This window comes from Eurypyga helias, unplaced genomic scaffold, assembly GCF_000690775.1.
Source record: "Eurypyga helias isolate BGI_N326 unplaced genomic scaffold, ASM69077v1 scaffold1045, whole genome shotgun sequence".
Classification (NCBI taxonomy): domain Eukaryota; kingdom Metazoa; phylum Chordata; class Aves; order Eurypygiformes; family Eurypygidae; genus Eurypyga; species Eurypyga helias.
The window spans coordinates 15,200-41,869 of record NW_010253166.1 but is presented as its reverse complement, the minus strand read 5'-3'; the positions used below and the strand labels follow the sequence as shown (position 1 = coordinate 41,869).

The window sequence follows — 26,670 nt, the reverse complement described above, 5'->3', positions numbered from 1 at the left end:
GGTACTTTTACAGTAGCTGCTAGTTTTTTGGCTAAACATCCCCAAAGAATGGGGCACTCCTGGCAAGGCAGGTGGCATTTAGGACTGTAGCTCTGTACAGTACAGATTTTTGCTTTGAGCCTATTGCATTGTCTTCCCCATCTATTTCTTGTCCACTGTTACTAACCTTCTGAAATCTGACAGTGTGTGCCAGTGCCAAAGCTTTGGGAGGTGAGAGTTTTCCTCCAGATTTCAGTGGATTGACACAAACGCTATGCAGAGAATTAAGTTCATTTCCCATGTTTAGCGTCTCAGGGACTCTGGCTTTAGAGCAGCAGAAAGTCCCAGCCTTGCTGGTGTTAGGGCCATGCTGTCATGTGCAGCTGCTCAGAACTCGGTCAAATCCCTGCTTCCCTGGGAGAGCACTACCATCCATGGGAGTACTGCTGAAGTGCCTGGGACCATCACCGGGAAGGGGTGCTCCTCTGAAAGGCAGCCAAGGTAACAAAAGGAGTCTCTTAGATTTCCCTGCAGGAGAGCAGGAGCATTGCTTCATTTTTTTTGTGAGCTTTTGGCGAAGAGAAATGTTTCTTCATGGATTTATATGTGTATTTTCTTTGTTGGTGAACACTGAATTGTTAGGCAGACTCAGCTCACTGAATATCTATATTCAGTATATAGAATATAGATAGCTGGCAAGAATGTGGTATTTTCATCAAGTACCCTTAGTGACACATGCTTCAGCTTTAGGGCAAGTGAGACCATGAGAGCCTAAATGTAAATTCCTTCATTAAGTGACATCAGAATTTTAGCTTGACAGACAAGTTGCTATTTACTGCTGCAGTTACTGGGGGCAGAACCTCTTTATCCATGTGACAGCCTTCACCACTGGTTTTGGAAACTAGCAGATTTGTGCATGGCAAGAAGGCAGCAACCTGAAATTACACGTGTTGCATAACAAAATATAACCGTAAGATAAAAATTAAATGTGAATACATCAATACTCTACAAAACTGTCTGTAACAGCAGTCAGAAGAACATGCAAGGGAACTGAAAGCTTCAGGGCTTAATCCTGATCCACTCCAATCCCAGAGCATCAAAGGCTAGTGATATCCTTAGAGATGCTCCCCTGTAGCATGACAGAGAATGCTTGTCCCTGTCCTCATATTTCCCCCACATACACAGTAGCAGCCTGGAAAGAGGTGGCCAGTGTTGTGCAGCTGGCCTGTGAAACCATAGGAGACAGTAACATTTGTAGGCTTAGCATGTAAGTGATGGGCAATGAGGGAAGCTGGTCTGATTTCCATGTGATTTTTAAAGTAGTCAGCAATCTGGAGGATCAAAAAGTTTGGAAATGCCTGGGATAGAGAAATCATGAGGTGGTTTGAAACTCTACCTGTTTGATGACACCAAAGCACTTAGAGATTGGTGAGTTCCAGTTGGTTCCTCTCGCTGCTCACAGATCTAAGAACTGGCCTCCCCACCCAGAGTTCTAAATGCAGCCGGCCCTTATCTCTGCAGTTGCATACAGCGTGCAGGACAGCCACTCTGCAGCTGTTACAACTGCCCCCAGGCTATCTGGATAGCAAATCTCTTCTTTCCACCCTTTCACGGGGCTTACTCTAGCTGCTCTACTAAATGGTAGCACGTATGTATTTATATCCCTGGCATAGTGAGTCCATTGGAAGGAATGCTTGACTCCCAAATTGCACTAGAAACTGGATCTGTATATTTAGTGAGTGACCAAACTGTTTGTTGGTGCCTGTGAACACATACATGGCCTCTGTGCCAGCAAGACGGAAGCATGCCTGCCTTGCAGACAGATAGCTTAATACCTTGATCCACCATTACTTTGAGTCAGGAAAGTGATGCAATACTTTTTTCTCATCATCACCGAAGTAGGAACATAGTCAAGCTCCTCTCTCATATGCAGTTTCATCCTCCTATTAGTGATGAGATGGTCTGTTTTTTAAAAATGAGGTTGAGTTTGTAGCTAGCAGCAAATGAGTGAAAACAAAGTCTTTTGTAGGTTGAAGGTAGGTGGGACAGAAACCGCAGCTTCTTGCCTCACGAGTGCAGTGCTGAGCAGCCCGTGGACTGCAGGGCAGGAATCGCCAGCATTTGTTCCAGCCTCTGCTGGGAACAGATTTTCAGAAGTGATTTTACTCAGAGCATGTTTCTCTGGCCACATGCATGTAGGAAGATGTCCACCCTCTGCTTTGCAGTTGGTTTCCTATATAACTGCGGGAGGGTCATTCAGCCTCCCCGTGTCTCAACAAAAAGGCAGGAGCGGCGTGATGCCGGCGAGGTACCGAGTGTCGGTTTGGTACAGGCTGAGAGAGCCCTGAGAGCGCAGCGACGGAGGCCGCTTATGTACTGAAGAGAAATAGCCATTGTCTAGTCAGTCACTACAGCAGCTTCTAGGAGCTGATTGTGAGCTCTTTGTTAGTAATCATTATGATTAATTACCTGGCTGGCACAAAGCAGAGGAAACTTAGTGTACAAGTGACAACAGCAGACTTGCATTTTTTTTCCTGCGTACCCAGATGTAAAACTCCTCTAAAGCCAAGAAATTTCGGAGGCAAGAAAATATTTTAAAACCTTCTCCTGCTCCTTTGTGTTTCACTTCTGTTTATTTCCTTTGTTCAACAGACTGGAAAGACTGCAGTGGAAGAGAACCTCGGCACAGGGGACACACTGAGGCCCTGGAACGACTCCTTCAGCAGGTTCGAGCAGCTCATCAGCATTATAATTGCAGAGGTAAGGATAAATCTCTACGTGGTAGAGCACCAGCCGAAGCCTCTGTGGCGCCTGTAATTTTAGCAGTTTTCTAACTAGGTCATACCTTCTCATTCATCAGGAAAAGAAAGATATTAATATTGGCCCATCTGGAATCACTTTAGCGCACTATCTTGCTCTTAACCCTTGAAATTAGCTGGACGAAAACGTCTGAAAGCTAGAATGCACACAAGCACAGACACACCCTTTCTCCCTCTGTACCCTACCCACGTATCGATTTGTTTTTTCCTACAAATTAGTTTCACACAGGATTCTACTAAAGTGTTTCAAGAATCTTTCATTTTTTTCATATAAAGAAATACTTTAGAGAGTTAACAACTGTTTTGGATCAAAAAAGGGGACTTGGCTGCCTGCAAATGGAAGACACTAAGTACTCTAGTGGATGTGATGCCAATCTATAATGAAAAATACTTGCACAATGCAGTGGGAAGATAAGATTGCTACATTTTCAAATAGAATGCATCAAAACTGTGAGAGAGTTCGAATCGCAGCCAGCTCTTTGCTCTTCATTCATGAGAAACAGACTGTGCCTTTAATAGCTCAAGAGCCAAGGCAACAGCTTGGCATTCTTTTTAAAGCATATATAAAAACTCCTGTTCTATACGGGTTGTTGAAAAGTACTATTTATTTTCTTAAAATAAACTTCTAACTGGAATAATGCTTCATTGCAAAGGAACTTATTTTAAACTGAAAAGTTGAACTACCATGAAGTTTCAATTTTTCTTCACCTAGTATGACTGTTAGGTCACGCTGCATCAATTGATTTAAAATCACAGAAATACTTAGGGCTAAAATCATCCATCTGAAATGGAAAGATGCGGCCTTTGTTCTTTACGTGCAAATATGTCACCATCACGATGATCCACAGTCTGCCACAACCCACTGTAACCATAGCAACTTAAAACTATCCAGCTATGTTGTTGGAAAGGGAAAGGAGATACTGCAAGAAAATGTTGTTTTTCTAATTAAAATTCATACAAGCATTATCACTTGCAGGTGGTCCTGGTACTGAAAATGCAGATGATGTATTCTATCTCTTACACAGCTTTTTCTTGCTATTAAAGAAGTCTTTTTTCCATGGTACATTTTTTCCTTTCTGAAGTTAGTGCATGTCTCAGGTCTTTCGGGCCACCTTCTTAGTCAACAGGGAATAAGTGATGGAACATCTGAGAATATTCTTAGTATAAATTGTTTTACTGACATACCAGCCCAGAACAGAAGCAGTTATAAACAACATGCAGAAAATCCCTCCTTTTGAGAATCTGACACCAGTGCCTGGTTCTTATAAAATTCCACTGCTCCAGAAATTAACCCCAGTCTCAACACAAAGCACAGGCAACTCTGTTGTTGATCTCCTAACTCCTTTTCCTTAAATAATAAATAACAACAATATAGAAAATCTGTTTAGCTCAGAACATTTTCTTGCATGTCTGGGAGAGGATGTGGGAGCTCACACGTTGCAGTACTACACTGCAGAGTCAGCCTGAGCAACACCCTTGCCTCCAACCAAAGCAAAATCCCGTAATTGCATGTAATGCTAGCATTACACAGTTGTATATTTTGGATAAATCAGGATTGTACCATAATAGGAGAGCCTTTGGAACTTGCCTTAAATATATGACTGATGTCAGTCCCTTGTATTTCAGTAATTTGGTAAAGAACCAAGACAACAGGTTTGCAGAAAAAGTAAGAATTATGACATCATTTTGACTCTGAAATATGATTCTGGTATTTATCAACCTTGGCAAAATCTGAAGAGTTTGACCAGGGATCTGAGATAAGCTACAGTATATGACTGAAAAGCCCAAATAATGGCTTTCACTTCATATAATAGAGAGGCCTGGGCTAGATTCTTAATTTATGTAAGTTAGGATGGTTCGACTGGCACGGAAGGCAGTCAGCATGGATATGCTGTTACACATAAACTGCAGACCTGCCCATCCTCTACCATGCTTCTCTTTACCACACGGATTACACCTTAATATCCTAACCTCCGTTTTCCTCGACTGTTTCAGAGATGTAGTAAATAGCTGGATTTGTAGGGTATCTCTGACTCTGCTTACAACCACCAATTTGCTGTGGTTTATAAATGAGAGCAGAATCAAGCTCTGTGTGAATTAAACTAGGACTCAAACGGGGTCTCTGCACCTTGGCTTTGCACTAGCCGATTCCTCTACAGGAATCTACATCACACTCATGCTGCTCGGGCTGGCGGAAGGAGAGTAGAGGAGGAGTGCAGGTGAGGTGGAAAAAACTGCGGGCAATCAGTCTAAAAGGTCTGAGATTTCTTGGATAACGTGGGGAAGAGCCTCAGAATACAGAGGGGCTAGAAGAGCAAGGCTGTGTGCTGGTGCTCTGGCATGATGTGGGAGGGTTACATTGCCCACATTCCATGCAGATCTCTTGCCCCAGTCTGTTCACTCAGGCTTGCGCTGCAGCCTGCCTTCTGCCCTACGCTTCGCATTTCAGGGGCTGAAGAACACAAGCTTACAGAAATACCAGGAAGAATACACTGGAATGTGCAGTGAGTTTTAAGAGCTTTTGGAATTAGATCAGCTGTTGCTTTTGAACCTGCTCTGTGATATGGTGAAATCTCCCAGGGAATTACTTAGGAAGCTTTGCTTTCATATGTTTAATCTTCTGGAAAACCCTGATGATTACAAACAACAGCCATCCATTTGTCTTCATAATACCATGCTACAGACTACCACAACGGAGTTACTACACTTGTATGTCCTGGCAACACTTCAAATGTATTTTTTAGTATTTTTTTCTTGTAGATCATTCTTTCTAAACAGTTCTGAGTGGATTAAGTAATTGTGTGATGCTTCATTAAGAAAGGAACCCAACTCTTCAGTATTATGCTTACCAGATACTTTCTTTTCTTTCTAAAATTTCCTTGAAATGTATTTTACTGGACAAGACAGAGGTGAAATAAAAACGTTCTAATTGTAGTTTGGTTGACAAGCAGAGCACATAGTTTTATTGCATTTAACAAAGAGAAGGATCTCTGATTCCACAGGATGTTTAAAATGTTCAGATTACAGTTATTTGGGAGAATATACAAAAGCAGGCTTGAGAGCCAAGACACAGACTGAGACGATCAGGTGGGGAATTTAAGAAGTTACAATTTCAGCTGTTGAGCCTGGCTTCATAATCCGAAATACGACTGTCATCCCAACAGCTTCTTCATGGGATAGAATTTTCTGTTGAAAGACATCCCACCCTGAGGTGAGGTGATACAGAATCTATCATGGTCTCAATTGCTTACACCTTTAACTTCCGTATGGAAATACATCTCCATGCACATTATCCCAGTGTCAGTTGTCTGCACTGCTAAAAATGTGCAGCTTCAAATTGAGTTTGAAGTCGTCTGGAAGCTTCCAGCTATCATCTGGTGTATTTTCATAAGGTTACATGGTTAGTGAAAACTCTAAACCTCATTTTATGCCTTCCACTAGGATTTCAGTGGGATCTAGCTCATCTTGTGCTAATTTGCTTCCTTATGCAGGGTCACCCTAAATGATATTTAACTGCTCCACAGACTGTCTGATTTGTGGGGCTAAGATCTAGGGCAATTTTACACTGAGGTAATTCCATTTACCTCACATCTGCCCTGCTTGATGAGAGGCACCCGCTTGCCTAGTGATAGGACAGAGAATTCCAGATGATCTTCCTCTTCAGAGAAATGACACAGCATAGCAGACATTCCTCTAGAGCAGAGGGCCCAGATGCATACTAGCAGCAACTTTGTTCTTACTCTTCCACAACTAATTTATGCTGCTCTGAAGTATCTATTGTATATAAGTGAACTGCAAAGAAGCACATATATATCCTACCTGAGAAGAGAAAACCTGCTGGTTTTCTAAATATGCCCTTGTAGTTAATTGCCTACTTCAGTCCATGTTTGAATGCTTCTGATCGAAATCTAATCACTGGAAATTCTCTAATCTCTGCCACTATTTGTTGGCTCCTGAGCTTCTATTAAAAGAGTTCACGGCTCTGTTGTTGTATCATTTATTCATATAAACTTATTCTGTTGTTACTGGTGCTTTTCTATAAAGGTTCCTCTATGTTATTTATTAGTTAATTAAATAACAGACAAAGTTCCATTTCCCGTGGAACCAAATTATCCTCTAATCTCAGCTCCATGTATTTTGGCTTCTAGACACACTATACTGTAAACCAAAAGCAAATAACAATGTAGGAGAGTTTACAGCCTCCATCTAGTTTTACATTATTTCTTTCACTGTTGGCTTCTGCAAAAGTTGTGGACTAAACCCAAACCACTGAATAGCCCAATAACATATATTTCTCTTGTAATGTGCCCTTTTCTTTTAACGCTGCAGTCTCTGAGTGGTTTATACAGAGTTATGCTGCTTTGCCGTCAGCAATTTCCTCCTCCATTCCCTCCATCCCTAGCACAGAGGAAAATAAGAATTGCCTAATTAGAAGGAAATTTATATTCCTAAACTGGTCTTAACCTTGGAAGAAGAAAACAGTGAGAAAGGAGTTTTCGTTTAGCATTTGGTTAGCATTACTGTGATATACTGAAAAAAAACTCACAGGAAAATAAAAATTATCTGGGGAGATATGGATAGAAAAACAAATGATTCTTTTTAAAAGGGAAAGAAAACAAAGATCAGTTGCATCAAAGGAGCAGTCGTGGATTTGGATGAGTCTGTTAAAACTGAAGTGAACAGTACATTGGAGAATATGCCATGGAGAACAAGTCTGCACTGGAAAGACAATGGATTTGATGATCTAATAAGTCTCATACATCTGAATCGTATGATTTCACCCCCAATAGAACCTTGTTCTCTTTGTTCTTGCTGTTCAGCAGAGTGGTAATTACTGCGAACAACGTGTCTTCTTTCTGTGGTTTTCAATGTGCAAATTATGGTGCAAATTTATTCATCATTTAAAAAAAATGTTGAGCACTTCCACAGATGGGGTTTTGACAAGAGCAAATTTAGATGTTCTTTAACTGTTGAAACTTAGAACTCACCAGGGAGACACAGACAGACACCTCCTCTTTCGCACTGGAGGGAACTGTTCCCAGAACGTGTTCCCCACGTTACTCTGGAAACACCTAAGCAGACTGACGAGCAGTTTTCAGCAAATAGTTCTTTACGAGTCACATTTTTTCCCCAGTAGAGCAGGGTGTCCCTCAAAATGCTTCACTCTTCAGCCAGGATGGGTATCTATGCTTCATCCAAATAACCCGTCAGAGCCTGGAAAACTGTGAAGTAGTGTCACAGTTACCTTTTTCTTTTTGCCTTTCTTTCCAGAGCACAGATAACTTTTTTTTTTTTTAAATTAAACGTGTCTGCTGTTTCTCTTACAACAGCGTTAAACAAGAGGCACATCGCAACAGACGATGCAAAAAAACCCGAACAGTTTTAAGCGCCTGCTCCTTTTCAATGCCATATGTGGGCAACAACTGACAATGCTCAGATCATTCACAATCCGGCGTGTTCCCGACTGCCATCTATTGGCATACCCCTAAAATCTGCCTGCAGGTACACAGGTGGACACCGCTGCTTCCCAGGGATGCCCAGCTTCCATTCCCACTGGAAGATTTTTCTTTGGGTGACAAGGACACATTCATGAGAGATGGAAAGACATTGAGTCAAGTTCATGGAAGTGAAATAGAATACAATGTATAAGCATTTTGCCAAATTTTTTTATAATACTGGGCAAATACTTGACTATATGCAATTCTTCTATTGAGAGAGCTGGTCCTGAGGTCTTTGCAGGCACACAGCAGGTCTCAGTTTGGACATGAAGTGAACAAATGAGTTAAACTCCTCTTCCTTGGATTCCACATTACTAGGGAGCAAAAGTAACCGTGAAAGCTGTGTAGCAGTACAGGTGAGTGGAAATTGTTGTGATGGGGAAAAAAATATCCAAACAAAAGCACAGGGATTTAATGTGAAACAGGGAAAGATAAGGGTCCATCTTGTGTCCTTAAAGCTTTTACTCAGGTTAGCCTGGTGATGCTGGGATGTTAGCGATTGCCAGGGCGCCAATTACTCAGTTCTTGGAAGCCTAAGCTGTATATGGACTGAAACTGAGGAATGGCAACACACTAAAATTGACTGATGGTTCGATTCTTTTCCTGGGGTTTTGAGATCACGTGCAAAATCCATATCCACTCTGAACATGAAGAGTACACTCTGCTGGTTCAAGCTCAATACTTTGCCCAGGAGCAAAACGTTTGTGCCAAGTCTGAGTTTGCTGCAAGAAATAGTTTGTTGTCATTTATTGCTAAGATAATGTAAATATAAGCAAAAGGTTGCATCTGAGCATATTTCTAGACGTTGCCTTTTAAAAGGAATATAGTGGGCACTGGCAGATATTTAGTACTGTGGTTCAAGAGATGCAGGTGCGTTATGAGATACTAACTGAAAGTGATGGGTTTGGTTTGCTTTTTATTTTCCATTTTAGAAAATTCTAAATTACAGAATGCTGGTCGCAAGCAGTCCGTTTCCAGAAGCCTGAAGCACCTTTTCCATTCATCGAACAAGTTTGTGAAGACTCTGAAACGGTTTGTCATTCATTTTATCTCCCTAACACTGAGAGGTTTAGCTAGCAGTTGTTGCTCTTATCTAACAGTGAAAAGCACCTTAGAAAGGCATGTGAAGATTCCGCTACCAGTGAAACAGCAATCAATCAGAATGAACCTGATAAAATCACATGCGTGGAACTGGTGCAGCTGATAGCAAAATAATGCTCCAGTTCCTACTGAAATGGTGGTATTAACTTCATTCATAATATATAATGCAGGGCTAGACAACGTGTTTTAATAGTCCGCTGGCAACAAGCAACACATGTAGAATTTTCTAACATCTTTAGCTAGGTTTGCAACCCAGCGTGACCCAGACAGCCCTCAGCCTTCATAATTTGTTTTAGCAAATGGAAGTTGCTTATGCTGGATTATTTCTTCTTTCATTGCCAGAAGTGTTCAGTTTGCTTTTTCTTCTTTGTATTTTGATAAGAGTTTGATTCTTTCAGAAGAGCTCTCCAGAGTCTGTAAATTCCCTAAGGCAACTACTTAACATATGTAACTAATTGCAAGGGTAAATATTGAAAGGCATGATCTCTATAAACAGTTTTGCAGATATGCTGGCCAAATTACACTCAATTACAGTAATGTAAATCCATAATAACCCTCCTGATTTCAGTTGAGTTACTTCAGATTTACTCTGCAGTAAGTGAGGGCAGAGCTAAGCCCATTAATGATAAAAAGTTTTGGTAAAATTTCTGATTTCCAAAGGGCATAAAGCCCCCTTGTGTACTGTTTACACTGGCAAAATTCTTACTAAAACTGATGTCAGCTTGCACAGATTGATAATTTCTTAGATTACCATATTCTCACACCATCTAAAGTGATAAGATTCCCAAATATTTTTTAGAATTCACTGGCTGAAGTTGCACAATCTATATAACACAAAAGTTAGGACCAGATGATCCCATTTGTCTCCTCAGAACTTAACATCTATGATTCTTTGACTAAAATTTGGATGTCGGTGGACATGAAAGGTGTTTGACAATGTTTCCTTCTTTCTTCAGGGGACTCTACTTATCTGTTATATTTTTTTACAAAGACAATTTATTAGTAACCAATGAAGATCAAATCCCAATTGTGGAAATTGATGACTCTCACAGTAGTTCAGTTATGCAGGATTTCCTGTGGTTCACAAAGGTAATGGGAGCCTAATTTCACACATTGCTTCTACAAGTTTGTCGCTAGCAATACACAGGCTGTAGCTCATCCTTCTGAATATATGAAATGATGTCATTAAAAAGCTAAATTATGAAGTGCTTTATCTTTCACTTACATTAAAATGTAACGTTCACAAACCATTGGTACGGGTAAAACTCTGACTGGGTCAGTGTCGGCAGCCAATTAACTCTTTAGACGTATGATTCTACATAAATGATTGTTATATGAGTACATAAAGGTTTTATACATTTAGAGGAAGAGCCTAAAGAAATAACTAGAAGTTTTTAAGTTGGCATAATGGTTATGCCATCACTCAAGGTACCGTCATGCTATTTTTTGTATCCCAAAGAACAGTAAATCAATTTTATACAATAGTTCAAAAAACATTTGAAAGAGGTGCATGACGTTTACAGAACAATTTCTGTGTCTGATTCAGTATCTGTTTCGTGTTTATCTAGGCAGCTCGATGCCTTCCACAGAAACTCAAAATGAGCAATATCTACTGATTTTTCCAAGTCCAAAATGCTTTTTGTTTCATTTCTGCTTTTGTAAATGCTGCGAACAAAACCTGATTGAACTGGATATATTTTTGCAGTTGTCTTGCATGTGGGATGATATCAGGTGGCTGAGGCAGAATATGTCCATATCCGTGTCCTCATCAACGGCACTGCAAGCCAGGCAGAAGATGCTTTCAGCAGCAGCACAGCTCCAGGTTGGTTGCACTGCATATTTCTAACTCTGAACTTAGTGACTCTCTGATGGCTAAGGGATAGTACTGCCAGCTGGTCCATGGTTCATCCACTCCCCACTGGCCTGTTCTTTGGAGCAGCATTATCATCTACAATGAAATGAGCTACTGAGCCTCTCTCGCCAGCTGGAAGAAAGGAGTTACGTTAAACATAAGGAGTAGGAAAAAGAAAGGAAAGAATACTGGCAGACAAAGAAACAAACAGATAGGAACCAGTAAATAATGACCATAGATAAACCTGTGGGTTTGCAGATTGGGAATTCAAGAGTTATAATCCTCATATTTGCTGCTCAAAAGCCTCTTAGAAGGCCTATTCATTATTAATTATTAATTTATTAATGAAACATTTAAACTCCAGGTAAGATTTAGCACTCCCTTGTGCTATATAGGAACCTGCAGCAGTAGGTAGCTTCTGTCCCTGACAGGAAGGACAAGTAGGCTGCTGAAGCTGCCAAAATAGTCCTTTTTAGTACTGTAATAGTACTGTAAGCCATTCTCCCGTGGCTTACAGACTGCACAAGTAAGCTTCTAGGGCAGAACTACACTGTTTGATAAATGGGATGGCTATGCTGTTGTGGATTGTCAGCAGGGAGATAAAAATCAATCTTTCATTAAGTTCTTAATTGAGCTGCCAGAATTTTCAAGGTGAAACGTACCTTTGTGCAAAGAACCAATCAGACCTATTTACACCTTTAAAAACAGAAACGGAGAGATTAAGTGGGGCACAGACCTTGTACTGACCCCTCAGCACAGGGGTAAGGGCAGCAGCACCACATGCACTCTCCGTATCATGTCGTTAAGGCATAGCAGTGACTCTCAGGACAGTTCTGTTCCACCCTGTGCTACAGACACAACTGAGTGCTACTGAACTGGTCACTTAATCCTTCTGTGTCTCCGTTCACTATTTGTTATGCAAATAGTAATTACACTTTTTCAGCAGAACTTTCTGAAATTTACTGAAAAGCTTTTGAAGGATGGGTTTCGTGACAACAAGAAATCTCTAGCTGGGAGACAGACACTTTCATAAAACACTTTTATGAGAAAATACATTTTCAAAAAGGTGTGTGCATGATTCTCATAGAAAAAAGTATATCTAGGTGTCATGGTTCAATCCCAGCCAGCAACTAAGCACCACGTGGCTGCTCGCTCATCCCTGGCCCCCAGCAGAATGGGGGAAAGAGGATTGGAAGGGTAAATTGTGAAAACTCGTGCGTTGAGATAAGAACAGTTTAGTAATTATTATTGACTCTGAAAGCACTGTTCAGCAAGAAGTAAAATATCCCCAAATTATCAACACTGTTTTCAGCACAAACCCAAACCATAGCCCCATAGCAGCTACTGTGAAGAAAATTAACTCTACCCCACCCAAAACGAGCACACCAGGCCTTGCTTCCTCCTAAACCAGCACACCAGGCCTTGCTTCCTCCTACCTTTTGTTTGAATGAAGTCACCAAAGCTTCCCAGAAAAACCTATGGTGCAGCCGTGGAGCTAATGAAGATCCCCACATTGCCTGGCTGAGGTATGAGCCATACAGCCATCCCCCACGTTATTGCCAGCCACACAATAAGCTGGTTTATAGCAGCTCTGAGAGCCAGACACTTCGTGGCCATTAATAAGAATGTCCGTGTGGGGTTTGTTTTACATCCTCTGGCAGAGCATGCTGTACAGGAGTTTCGCCTTCCTGGGCAACCACCTGTCTTGACTGATTTCCCCAAAGTATCCCGAAACATATGAAATTCCAGTCTGTTGTACCTTTATTGGAGGACCACCTGTGTTAAGCAGCAGCTGCTGGTCAGTCCTTCGAGCTGTCAGTAAAGAAAGTTTTAACCACATCTGCTGAGTGTTCCCTCTGGTGTGGCCAGCTCAGCTTAGGTCGCACACACGTATCCCGTCAGTTTGCTCGCTTTCATTCCCTCTGTGCAGATTGCCTGCAACAGGGCGTTGCTGGTAGGTACAGGCTGCACTTGGAGATAACCAAGATTCCTCGTACCTTGTGTTGTTATTTGCTACCGGAGATGTTAAGGGCAGAGCTTGAAGCACAGAGATGTAGCAAATGTGTCCATGTGGTATATTGCTCTGTTGAATTTCTGGCAAATGTATTGTCCTTAATGTTTGTTCTGTTAGCTCAGTCCCCTGATGAACACGGGGATTGTCACTGATCTGCCAACCTCGAACGGTGTGTGGCCTAATGGCATCCACCAATGGAAGGATCTCAGTAAAGTTTATACAGTTGAATACATTTTATTGAGGCAGTTAACAGACTGACTCCGCAGGAATTTAGGACAGAATGGAAAAGATCAGTGACAACACAGCTGCTGAGGGACCAGATCAGTCGATTCAGAGACAACAGGGACTGTAATTTTGCCTGTTGTTACCACTAGACAAATACAGCAAACAAAACACGAGTGATGGGGTGCCAGGCTAAGCAGACACAAAGCTTTTTTAGCACGAGTTAGTCACATATTTGGATTAGTAGATACCCCCTTTCTCTGCGCTGCAATGCTATTCAGAATATACCATCAGCGACAGTGAAGAGGTGTTTGTTTTCATCTGGGCACGTTCCTGTGTCACAGAGATTAATAGGACAAGCAGATGGCTAACATCTTCCTGCAGTGATTTGTCCCACCTTTGGACACGTGGATTAAGACAAAACGTATACTCAAGACACCCCGTGTTAATTAGTTCTGGGGGCTAATCAAAAGGCAGAACAGTTGAAAAAAGAAGCGGGAGGAGATATATAGACATCAACAGTACGCCCTGAAGTGGGATGAATAAAGCTAAATAGCTAAGTTATGCCACTTAAAGAGAAGTCACTGTGCTGACTACCTAGAGTTTATAAACAATTCAGTAATACAGTTTATAAGTAAATCTTGCCTGCTAAGAACAGGCAAATAATTTCAGGACAATCTATCCATTTACAATGTCATTAAGTTAATGTTCAGCACTTCCCTAGACATACAGTGTGCTATGTTGTGAATTCAGGTTTTCATTTTAAACTGCCCTCATCCCTATCCAGCTTACTGAGGTTCTCTTGAAAAGTCAGAAAGTAATGAGCATATTTTAAATGTTAGGCATTTTTCTTTAAGACATCTGGGAATCTCTTCAGTGGCTGGTCACTGGATTGAGTGTGTTTGCACCTATAAGCAGATGCCTTACTGTGTGAGGAAAGGGATTTTGACCAAAATATGTATTTTATGTGGAGTCTTTTAAAATTACTTTTCTTTAATCCTCACATATTTTCCTGGAGAGCTTTGCCCTGGTAGTTTGTTAGTTTCTGCCCGTTTTGTCTAGCACATTCTTGGTATCTGAAGTAAAAGGAAAAGGGTCCGTGTCTCTTCAGATTCCTTTGTGTTCCTTCACAAACACACCCCACAGTTTAGCTCCAGAATTATTTACATTCAACACAGATATGAGGAGCTCTTGCTTTTATTGCTGAAAATAATCTGAATAATTTTAAAACAGAGAACAGCAAATGGAGATTATAGTTAATGACCCTAACAGAAAACATTTGAAGTGTCCAATATGAATGATCTGGGGATAGAGGAAGAATTTTGTACCCCCTCTGATGCTTGGCTGTGGGGTGGTTAAGATAAGCACCTAGCTCTTCAGTGAGTTCAAATCGGCAGGGCTTCACCGACACCAAAGGAATCACCACTAGACCGTCACTGAGTGCTTCTGAAAATTGCATCCTTTATCTTTACGTGACTGGGCAAACCCAGGAAGTTCTGTCCAAATAATCTGCAGTGTTCCTGTTACAAAGGTAATAGTCTTTCTGATGTTCTCCATTACGTGTTGGCCTGAACACTGCCGGGCCAAATGCATCCAGGGATCCACAATTCAACCCACAAACACAACCTAGGGAAAAACCTTTCCCTTTGCCACTGAACGATCTGACTGTAGGGCAAGAGCTTGCGAAGCTCTGTGTGTCTAGTTTTTATTGAAGTCAGCAGGACTGATGTCGGTGAGTTAAGATTCAAAGGAATACCTCTGTCCTGATATGCGGTAAATAACTTTTTTTTTATAATTTGCTTGTTTTCTAGAATTTGCTGGGAGCTCACAACTTAGGCAGAGTTTTTTATGAGCCAATCAAGGATCGACATGGCAATATGCTGATAGTTACTATAAGAGAAGTGGAAAGTCTTTATTCATTCTTTAATGGTAAATGGATGCAGGTATCCAAACTACAAAGCCAGAGGAAATCCCTTTCAACTCCAGAGGAGCCAACAGCATTAGACATCTTGCTTATAACAATCCAGGTAGTGCTTTGCTTCTCTTACTGTATGTTATTTGCTTTTGTAAAGCCTGTGCCAGAGCCCTGATTTTTGGAAGAGTCTTGTAGAATTTTAGGCCTTCATCCAGTGCCCAATAAAATTAATGGCAAGGCTCCCACTGAAAGCAAAGACTTATATTACTTCCAGTGGGTCTGGGATCAGATCCTTAATATGTAAAATATCCAGGAGATTCTAAATTACTTCAAAGTCCTAGCAGAGAATAGTACAGTTTCTATCAGTTTCGGGAAACCATGCTATAGAATTCTGGAGCAAGGGATATAAAAACCTTTAAAATTCTCTGGGATGTTCTTAAGCACCTATACAGACACAATTTCTACACTCCATAATATTTTTCCATCCAACCTTGAACACTAAATCTAGGTTTAAAACCTTACTGTTCTACTTAATAAACTCATTCTGTGGGGTTGAGTTCCTTGGAGCCTGGTATAGTTGCTAAAGAATCTTTACTGACCATAATTTTCCTTTAATTTTTGCATAACATGCCCCTAGACTTCACAATTAGAAAAATACCAAGGTAAGGATTGATTTTAGAAGTTGCTTTGCATAGTCAGTTCAGTTAACATCGAGAGCCGAGGCATTTCAGCCCTTCAAGAATCAGGGTATTTGTAAACTCCTGTTAAATGTAGATCCCGTAAAGATTAATACTTGTTTCCTGAAGGTAACAGCATCCTATTTCTCACAAAAAGTCAGTTGCCAATCTCTGTAGAACTCAGTTGCACAGTTACTTAAAATACTGCAAGACAAATCCCTTAGTCCCTTCTTCAGCACCCTGAACTAGAGGATGACTACTGTGGTTAATTTTTGATTTAGAGGCACTTTCTTGGGCAGAGTCTCTGCTTTTCGTACCGGAAACTGTCAGGCAATCAAAATACACATTACCAGGTTCTAGGAACGTTAAAAAATTTCCAAAAGACAATAAAATTTACCTGATCTGTGTTAGATTTAATGTATTAAAATGTGTTAAAGTTGTAGAAAAATGTCAATCTGGGCAAAAATTTTATATTAGGAAACCCAAAATACAGGCCTGATCCGATTTCCACAGAGATCCTAGTGGAAAAAATGTTCCCCTAATGGTTTACACATTCCTATCTAATGCCCACCCTTTCTTGTATTACTTCTTTAATCATCGAATGGGTATTTTGTTCATGAAGTGCTTGTGAAAACGAGGGTCTAATTGCATCGGTGGGAGCCAAGCATAGCAGCGGCAGATAATTTGATGGTTCCAAGAGTGAAGGCCTAAGGCCAGGTGCCTTAATCCTCACCCACTGCAGAAGCACACATTTCTCAGGATGGCAGCAGCCATCATTTTTAGGGCAGTTTGGGGAGACTGCTACACATAGCCTTAAAAACGTCTCCTGGCTTCAGCAAATGCGCCATCATTATTGACTCCCCCTAAGCTGTATTGATGGATCAAGGTATTTGTTCAAAAAACACAGCCACCAACCCCCATCCTCATAGGGATCTTCCTGTTGACAGCAGGTGACGCAGAGCAGGTTTTTGAGAGATGGAGGCTGTGACTACACGCATGTCTTTGGTGACAGCACTGCCGTACGCAGCCCGTCTGTCCCGCCTTCCCCCGCGTTCTCCCAGTGCTGCTCTGCTCCATGTGTGTAGCTGCGCACCAAACAGGAACCGGGGACCTGCTCTGGCTGAAAAACAACTGCTCCTTTTCCTGAGTTGTTTGTCAGCTGAGTCAGTTCCCTGAGCCATCTGATGGCTGAAGTGACTGGACCGGAGTGCAGAGGGGGGGTTGTTTAAGCTAGTTCAAATACTGCAGTTGTAGAAGATTGAAACCTCAGTGGTTTAGAACCAGTTCCTGCACAACACGGAGAACTTAGAGAACCTGTGTATGGCTTTGAGTATGAAGTTGTCCAAGTGCATCCAAACACCAGAGATTATTTATATGGTTAAGCATGTGCTTAAATGCTTTGCGAATCGAGAACGCTGTTGGAACAAAAAGACAGCTGTAAAAACATTTGTTGCTTTTTGATCCCAAACTCTTCTGCTTATTTGAAAAAAAAAAAAGAGATTTTTATGTAGGACTGTTTCTCTTAAAACAGGACATACTTTCCTATCACAAACGAAGTCAGCAACGCCTCCCTGCTGGCTTGTATCTGGGTTACCTTAAACTCTGCAGTTCTGTGGATCAAATCAAAGTGCTTGTGTTGCAGAAGTTGCCTAATGTCCTGTGTCATGTTAAAATCCGAGAAAACAGCAATGTCTCCAAGTAAGTGACTGTTCACATATTTACACAGAAATTTGTAGAGAGAGAACATTTGGTTTAGGTTTGAAACAACTGATCAAATCTAAGCACTAAGGAGATTTTGCCATTGCAAAATTGTGGGTGCCAGCGAAGTTTGGCTCAGGTGTGTACATCGCAGAGACCAGTGCTGAGCTAGACATGTGCACCTCTGTGTTTCAGCAGTCTGAAGGCCTACCCAGAACACATACACATGAGCCCACTGGTTTCTAAGGATGGTATTCCGTGGTCGCTCAAATGCTGCAGAGTGGTAATGATCTTGCATGTATCTGTTAGGAAGATCAGAGCCTGCAGCCCTCATTCAGTCTCCAGGGAATTCAATGTCACCCTCCCTGTTGATTTGCACAGACCATGGGTTGTTGGTGATTCTTTTGTGTATTCTCTTGTGTTTTATCTGGTTGCTCAGTCTAACCCACAGCAAACATCCAGCAACTGAAAACACATCTTCAGACACATGCTATCGGCACTGAGTTGCCGAGCTCTGGGAAGCCCTTTTCTCCTTTGTCCATTGCTTCCTGTCTCTCTTGGGCACGGGCACTTGCTCGTGCTGCCCAGTCCTTGCCTAGTGGACACCACATTTTACTGTCTTTTGCTGGAGCTTTTCCATCCCATATCATTTCAGCAAAAAAGTGATAATTTTGCAGGAGGAAAAATGAACTGGATATCTATATGGATAACCAGGATATCCAGAATGTAGTATCAAAAATTTTGGAAGGAATATAAAGCCTCATGATTCAGAGTTTATAACAATCTCTGACTCCTGCAGGCTAAGATCAGATCTTTATTTAGGAGCAAATTGTACCACATCTATTACTAGTCTTGTACTGGGGTTTCCTGTACTTTTTTCTCTGAATGTTTGGTGCTGGCTGCTTTTCAAGGCTGAATACTGGGCAGGGTGAATTAAGGATTTGATCCAGAGAGATGATTCCCATGCTTATCAGGTCTAGAATGGATATATATCGAGCAAACCAGGAAGTTCTCTGGCTCCAGTGAGTACAAGAGAGTCTGTCCCAGAAATTAAACTTCCTGCTAATTGTCACTGTTGTCATTTCCAATGCATGGGTTTTAAAGTATCGTGGTAGATAGGGAATGAAGCACATGAAAAATAAAACCTGGAGCGAGAAGCCTTAGTGAAATATTTCAAAGGCAGTTGGACTTTCAGAGGTTTGCAAAGAATGTTCAGCCTGACGTACATGTGCTAGAAAAATTCGGCTTTTCAAAGTTAGATTTTTAACCGCAAACAATCAAGACTGCACGAGTTTAGAATGTTTTGTTATATGAGGATTAAACTATCAACAGATCCCAAATGCACATACACTGAACTCCTGCTTTGCACTGAACTTTTGTTGTATTTCTAATTTTAACTTGACTCAACATACAGAGATGAGTGGGAATGGATCCAAACACTTTCTGGCTCAGAATCTGTGGAAAGTATGGATCATACTTCAGGCTGCCCTACTCAATTGTTCTTGTATGAGCTCCAGATGGCAGTGAAAGCTCTCCTTAAACAGATCAATCTACCTCTGCATCAGGTATTTTCCTTTGTGGTATTTATCACCTTTTTAAACACTGATTCTTAGGAACACAACTAAAAGCTACAAACTGTGTGACTTGCGAGTAGGCATTAAATGTGACAGTTGCAACAAAAGCAAAGCAGAGAGGTTTTGTATTCTGTGACTCTAAGTGTGTATCTGGGGAACATCTTCAATAAATTATTTTTTTCCTGGATATTTGAACACGTAGGGACTAAAAGACAAATTTTCAATTAGCTCCTATTTTTGCATCTGTTCGCGCATTTGTGCAACTTCAGGCAGGTGCAAGTAAGCACTTTTGCACTAAACTAGTAGTTGCTAGCACTTTTACCCAGACGACAATGAAAAATGGGTGTTTTTTCCAGGCAAGCATGTCAATTGTCTGTTCTTTTGGAGGTACTAGAGAAGGTGTAGGAAAGGCCTGCTGAAGACACAGCGTTTTGCTCTCCTTTTACACGCAGATAAACGTAGCGGTTCTAAAACACATAGTTCCAGACCTCCAGATTGCTGTGGGTGAGGAGAGGTATCTGGCTTTTGGCTTTACATTTAGGTACAAGAAATGCATATGTGAATAAATAAAGACGTCAGGGAGGATAATCTATGATGTGAAAGATCCATGAAAAAATAAGCTAAGGAGTTTGTTTCTTGTTTACATGAATTCCATTTTATTTTTGTCTACAAGGGTAAAGAAGGCTTAAAGGCGAAGTAAATCATCTTTATATTCACTTCAAGGTCTGTTTGTGCAGCTAGAAAGATGTGGCCTTAAAATAAATGAATCTAGTTCTATGTTTCTTGATTTTGAAAGGTTTAGGCTTTGCTTTTAAAAAGGAATCCATCAGTGCTGCACCTTCTAGCCTGGGAAGAGCCAAGTAAGACTCAAGTAAATCCCGAATTAAGACAGATGGTGTGCTGCCTTGTGGTCAGTCACTCTGATTCAATAGGGCTCTGTACAGGTCTCTGTGCTGGTGTATTTGGAGGTTATAGCTTTTGTGCATCTTTTTTTTATTTTTCTTTTTTTTTGAGCTAGGGACTGAAATATTTAAAACAATGTGCAATAGGTTCCTTAGGCCGCAGTTCAGCCAAGCATTTAAGCTGATCTGTTGTGCATGAGAGAGAGACACAAACATGACCTTGCAGTTAAACACAGTTGTAAACGGTTTGATGACTCAGGACCAAATTTTTATGTTAATGAATTGAATTTTTAATTCAACAGATTTATTTATGTGTTTTTATTATTTCTGTGGTAAACATAAGCATGGACAGTGACACTGGTCCAGACCCAGGGTAAAATGCAGTGCTGCACGCAGCAGCTCTACGGCAGCCTCAGGCCAACTCCTGTGTGTGCCATTTTCTCTTGCTGCAGCACTTGTTAAACCTTTTCAGTGCTGTGTTGAGGGAGAGCTGCATATTTCTCTTAACCAACCCTAAATTGAATCTTAAAGGTTTTTAATTGAATCCATTTTCATGTTTTCACATAATTATGCAATCATAATCTTGAAAAGCACATGGCATGTGATCATTTTCTGCCTAATAAGAAACATAAATGTTGTTTTCAGGGGGGTTGTGCCTGTGTGTGTTGTTTTAATGTGGAACATTGCAGCTTTAAATCTTTATTTTATGTAGTGACATGAACCCGCATTTAGCGCCGCCTCCCCCCCCCCCAAATATTTATGTTTTATAAAAATTCCGAGCTTGATGTTGTGCAAATTTTCTTTAATGTTTTATATCATTTGGGGTGTTGTTTATATAAGTGCCATGTTGTAATTCTCTCCTATTTCTTCCCCCGCGCGTGTCCCTCTACAGGCTAAGCACTTCCGTCTGTATACACAGGAGGTGTTGGAACTGGGTCACAATGTCTCCTTTCTTCTCCTGCTCCCCGCCTCAGACGACGTCTGCACTGCCCCAGGACAGAATAATCCTTACACCCCACACTCAGGATTTCTTAACCTCCCTCTTCAGATGTTTGAACTCGGTATAGTAGCTTGCTTCACCTAGAAATATTAACCCAGTCTCCTTATAATAAAATCACAAAGTTGTATCTGTTTTCCCCCTTGTCCCAGTGGAGAGTCAATAAATCACATGATGGCTTTGGCAACAACACTACCTATAACTGTGTACAAGTTACAGAGAGAGCAGAGCGGTTAAAGCATATACTGTAGCAATCGTTATTGAAATGCAAAGCGTAGAGCAAAGCCCACAGTTATCCAGTATGTGTCTGTAAGCTTATGTGGGAGATGATGTTTTAAAAAACAGAACCAAAAAAAGTCACACGACGAAGCAAGGTTGGAGCGTGAAAGGAGATGCAAAAGAAAAAATCCCTCTAAATTGTCACTAGAATAATCACCAGTTTTGTAGAGAATTTTTGCAGTTCCTGACTGCAAATAGTCCTACCCAAGGTCTGTCAGGAAAGGTCTGAGTGGAGTTTCCCATCTTTTCCTTCTGATTAAAAATGCCAGACGCTCAGTCCTATTGCTGTGGTGCTGGAAAAGCCTGTTATGAAAAGGCCAAAGCACTGGATTTGAATCTGTCTCTTTAGGGAGCACAGCCTGTGCTGCAGCAGATTCAGCCCTCTTGTTCTGTTGCATTGCTGACTGGGTAAGAACTCCCCAAAACGGAGTTTTCCAGCTGTCTCACAGAAGGCTTAAGATGCTTCAGCTCCAAGGTCCTCTATTTCTCATTTCTTCTTCTTTGGTCCACAGAGAAAACAGGGGTTCCACATAAAAGCACCTCATACTTAATATAAGAGTGTTCAAAGTCTGGGGACTGCTGAGCTTTACACGTTAGTCTCCTCTGAGTGCTTCTGGCCTGTAAAACTGGCCATCTGTCTTGGAGAAGAGAGAAAGAAGGAGTCAAACAGACGGACTCAGTACACAAGGAGCTACTACACAGTATGTCTGCAGGGGCAACTGTGTCCTCGGTGATCTCTCTCTCAGGTGTTTATGTGTCACCATCACCAGCATCGTCCCATGTCCTGTGTATCATTGCCAAGTGCTGTTAGAGTCACTAGCATAGGAGAACGATGATTAGATGTCAGTGACGGGTCTTACCACGACTACGTGTCTGCAGTCACAATAGAGCTGTGACCCACCATCATCCAGCAACACAAATTTCACTTGGATCAGGCAGGAATATACGACTGTGTTTATGCCACATCAGCCAGAGCACACAAGGCGGTGCCTGTGACAGCTTTGGCTCTTTATGCTCCTTGTGGGAGGACAGATGACAGCAGAGCTGCCATAAAATTTTGAGTGGCACAGGCAGACAATACATGAGCTGGTGTAGTCTGCCAAGGAAAAGTTACCCCTTTGAAAGAAAACTAAGGAAATTGAAGAGTTAGTTCCGTGCTTTGGGCCCTGTGGCCATGGCTGCAGTGCCCTCAAGCCAGACGTACTATCTTCTCGACACATGACCCTGAAGTCTACAGCTCGACTCTGTGTAGTGAGCATCTCATTTCTCCCTGAGAGGTGACTCCTGCATTCACTGTGCAAATTTATGCATGGAGCATATTAATCTCTGGTGAAATTAAACTCTGCGCTGGAGGTTTTGCAGACTATTTAACTCTCATCATGTGGCCCACAGGCCGGGGGCAGGAGTTATTCTCACTGTGGGACATCGCTTGTGCTGGCCGACAAAGCCAGAGACGCTGAATGGGATGATGTGGTGCAGAGCAACATGCAAGAGGATAACGTCCCAAAAGGCATTCTGGGTGCAGGCCTCTCTGTTTAGCAGTATTTCTGCAGGGGAAAAGCAGTTTGTGGTGAAGCAAACAGTATGGAAAGATGAATTTTACTTTTGAGTACTTTTTAAAGTAAGCCATCATCTGGCCAAAGGCAGATGACATTTCTATATGACTTATTATATATTCATCCCTGATGTTCTGTAAAGCGACAGTGATTCACATCTCAAATATTAGAAGCTTCCATTCCCCATTAGCTGGTGGCTACCAACTATATAATTGCATAACCACAAAAGACTATGTTGAAGTAACATTTGTTAAAGCAACATTAAAGGGTCTGACTTAAAACCACAAAGGCTAGAAACTTCAACACTGAAGCCGAAACCGCGGCTGTAATTCACTCAAGAGTCCACCACATATGGCGTATATGCTGTAAGACCACACACTATTCACACTAGGTCCCTGCAATATCTAGGCATCTTCGAGAAACCAGAAGGTAGAATTCTTCCTCTCACTCTTTTTTTGTGGGATTTCTATGTTCAGATCAGGCCTTGTTATGCCAATAGTGTTTCTGTGACGGGATTTCTTTGTCTGAGAAATACTCCCTAATTATTCTCACCATGTTGTTTGCAAGGGATAAGTAGACACGTGACACTGGTTTTATTTCTTTTTTAATATTTATGATAAGAAGAATATATGCAATTTACACTTGAAACACCCCGAAAAACACCGTGCCACAGTCCAGCAAAGCAGCAGTAGTAAGCCAACTGGCATTCACTGCTGTAACAAGCCCGGGCTGTGTGCTTGAGTTTATTGAAGGGCCAATGAACGGGGAGGTATTTCTGCAGACTCCTTCTCCCTCAGCAAGTTTCGGTGTGTCTGTACCGCACTTCGCAGGGATGACGGCTGAGTTCTGCCAGGGTTTTGCAGGTTCTGGCATAACGTAGCTTTAGGAGGGCAGGTAAATGAGCATTTGTGAAGCCCCGTGCCACTGTAGCTGTTCTGTCCCTGGTGCCTAGCTGCCTCTTTTAGGGGTGGCTGGGCTAGCTATGTGCCACTCCAAAGTCAAATTACACAAAGCCAGAGGTCACGTCTGAGCTTTCTGTTACCCTTGTGCATGAGGGTTCAGAGGATGATGTGTGATAACACCTAAAAGAGTTTTAACTGTTTCACCCAAACTGTGATATCACTGAAATGCTTTTGCTGCTGAGTCATTTACACTGAAGTTAGATTTAAGCTAGCCTAGCCCAAGAGGAAGTTATCATCCTTGGAAATGGGACTTTCTTTCTGAAACACTCAATTAAAAAAAAAAAAAAAGACGAGCCCCATTTTCCAGTCATGTCACTAATTTCTTGATAAAAGAAATGATGAGCTATAAAAGCCTCAGAAACAGCCTTTCTGATTAAAGCTATCAAGGGCAAGATAGCCTCTGGAGTTGCATACTAAGGACCTGATTATCCCTTCACCTAGATATAAATTAGAAATTACTCTTGAAATCAGTGAGGTTACAGAGTAAATCCAGTGTAAATGGGAGGAGAATTAGAGCCTGTACTATTTATTTCTTGCTTAAAGTAACCCATCCAGAGTTAGTAATCATATTTAACAAAAATTGTGTTCTGAAAGCTAAGGATTTCATATTTCATAACCAGAATATAACGATGTTTCCTTTGCACTTGGTCTTTTCACAGTTCATTTTTGCTGTTACAAGGAAAAATTTATAAGCCTGTATTGCCGCCTTTCTGCTGTCATAGAGCTGGACTCCCTGAAAACCCAGCAATCCCTAAGGGAAGCAATTTCAGACAGTGAAGTCGCTGCAGCCAAACAAAGACACCAGCAAGTTATAGACTACATACAGGTAACGGTCTGTTTCTGACTATTCCAAGGAGATTTTAAGGTGGCTTTCCTAAAAATTGCATAGGGCTGTAATTTGAAAACTAAATGGAGAATTATTCACAGACATCATAAAAAGAGCAGTTGTATCAAAAGTGCAATTCTGGTTTTATGAAATTCAAACCCAGAACATGATTTCCTTAGTTGTTGCTTTTATACAAGGATTTTTATGGATAAAATCAAATGACAGTTATACTAGACTGTTATAAAGAAATGTGTCAGTCTGCTTGTAAAACTCACTCCCATCTGATGTGAGGTAAGCCAGCACCATGCCTGGGCATTCATCTCTGCAACAGTTCTGCTCTCTCTCTGTGAGCTGAGGGCATTTTTCACCATGATAAGTTGCCAATTCAAAAAATGAAAACTCAGACTAAGTTGTGGAGACAATCAGCATCTACAGTATCACAGTGAGGAAAGCAGCTCTGCGTTTCAGATGGCGAGCTAACCCCAAAGCATCTGTAAGTCTGTCCTGCACCATGCAGCGATGCTGCTTCAGTCCCTCAATCCAGAATGATCACAAATGCGATCACCATACGTGTCCAGTTTGCTGATCCCCTGTCTCTCACACCGATTTTCCTGTACTCTTCCCAGATCAGGACTTTACCTATGCGTCTCAGGGGCTGTTGAACCACACCCCATTATGCAGCATAGCCAGGCCTGTCCTTCTGCAAACCACTTTGGCAGTTGGTTGTTTATAGGTAAAACTCACGACCTTTGCAGAGGGCCCCTACGTGGACATGGCTGATCTGTCTTTCTGCAAGTGAGGTGCAGATAAGTTTACAGCTCCATATTCTTAATGTTCAAGCAACCTTCTGTTGGAGTAGGGGCCAAGACAATCATTTATCCCACTCATAATGCATTTGGCCCCAATAGCTATGAAGAAGATGATAATATTTCTGTTCCTCTTTGCTTGAATTCAGATCCCCTTTTCCTTGTCCATGTTCAAGCAACCTTCTGTTGGAGTAGGGGCCAAGACAATCATTTATCCCACTCATAATGCATTTGGCCCCAATAGCTATGAAGAAGATGATAATATTTCTGTTCCTCTTTGCCTTGTCTTTTGCCTTGTCCACTTTGGTGTTTTTGGCAACCTGCGGAGGTGCAGAGAGGAATGTTCCATCGTACTTCCCTGCTCAGTCATCTCCTTCCTTCTCATCTCCTCATCCTCACACTCAGAACATCTAGCTTTTTCCCAGCATGCAGGAGAATTTGGAAAATTTTTATCCCTCACATCAAAAATAAGTATATGTATATCCATATGCATGCACTGTATAGACAGTTCTGTGTTCCTCTTCTCCAAAGTGTCTGAGTCACATATGTACACTGGGAAAACATGGGAGAACATTTTAAACTTCAGTGTTTTGTGCTGAATTATTGTGACAGTGTATTAGCCTTGTCAGGTTTCCTCTCAAATGAAAACCAGCTGTATCCCACCTATTGGCAAAAATATCTCAGCCCACCACATACCGCAATCTTCAGTGGTGACCACAAAACCGCAAGAGCATTTGTGTGATCCTAGATCTAAGACAGTGTTGAAGTCACTACACAAACCAAACATTGTAAAGAGCAAGGGAGTCTATGTAAATGCAGTTCTGAAAAGGAGTCAGAGGGCAACTGAAAAGTAAAAACCAACCCAAAAAAAAAGCCTAGCAGATAAGGTATTGGAGTCTTTACCAGAATGCTGCAGAACAAGTAAAGAAAGGTACAGACACTGAAACTGAAGTTGAGCTGTAATTCATACAGCGTAATGCTTCAAACGTTCCT

General features: G+C 41.5%; 1 protein-coding gene across 1 annotated transcript in view; it reads left to right on the top strand.

Annotated features, from left to right (window-relative positions):
* ANKFN1 (ankyrin-repeat and fibronectin type III domain containing 1) overlaps positions 1-21,335 on the top strand; it is a 141,309-nt gene extending 119,974 nt beyond the window's left edge. The window contains 8 exon segments of the mRNA XM_010152557.1: positions 2,632-2,739; positions 9,229-9,328; positions 10,354-10,486; positions 11,103-11,219; positions 15,297-15,512; positions 17,609-17,775; positions 19,190-19,340; positions 21,144-21,335. Coding sequence (XP_010150859.1) covers positions 2,632-2,739; positions 9,229-9,328; positions 10,354-10,486; positions 11,103-11,219; positions 15,297-15,512; positions 17,609-17,775; positions 19,190-19,340; positions 21,144-21,335 — 1,184 coding nt within the window.
* The last annotated feature ends 5,335 nt before the right edge of the window (positions 21,336-26,670 follow it).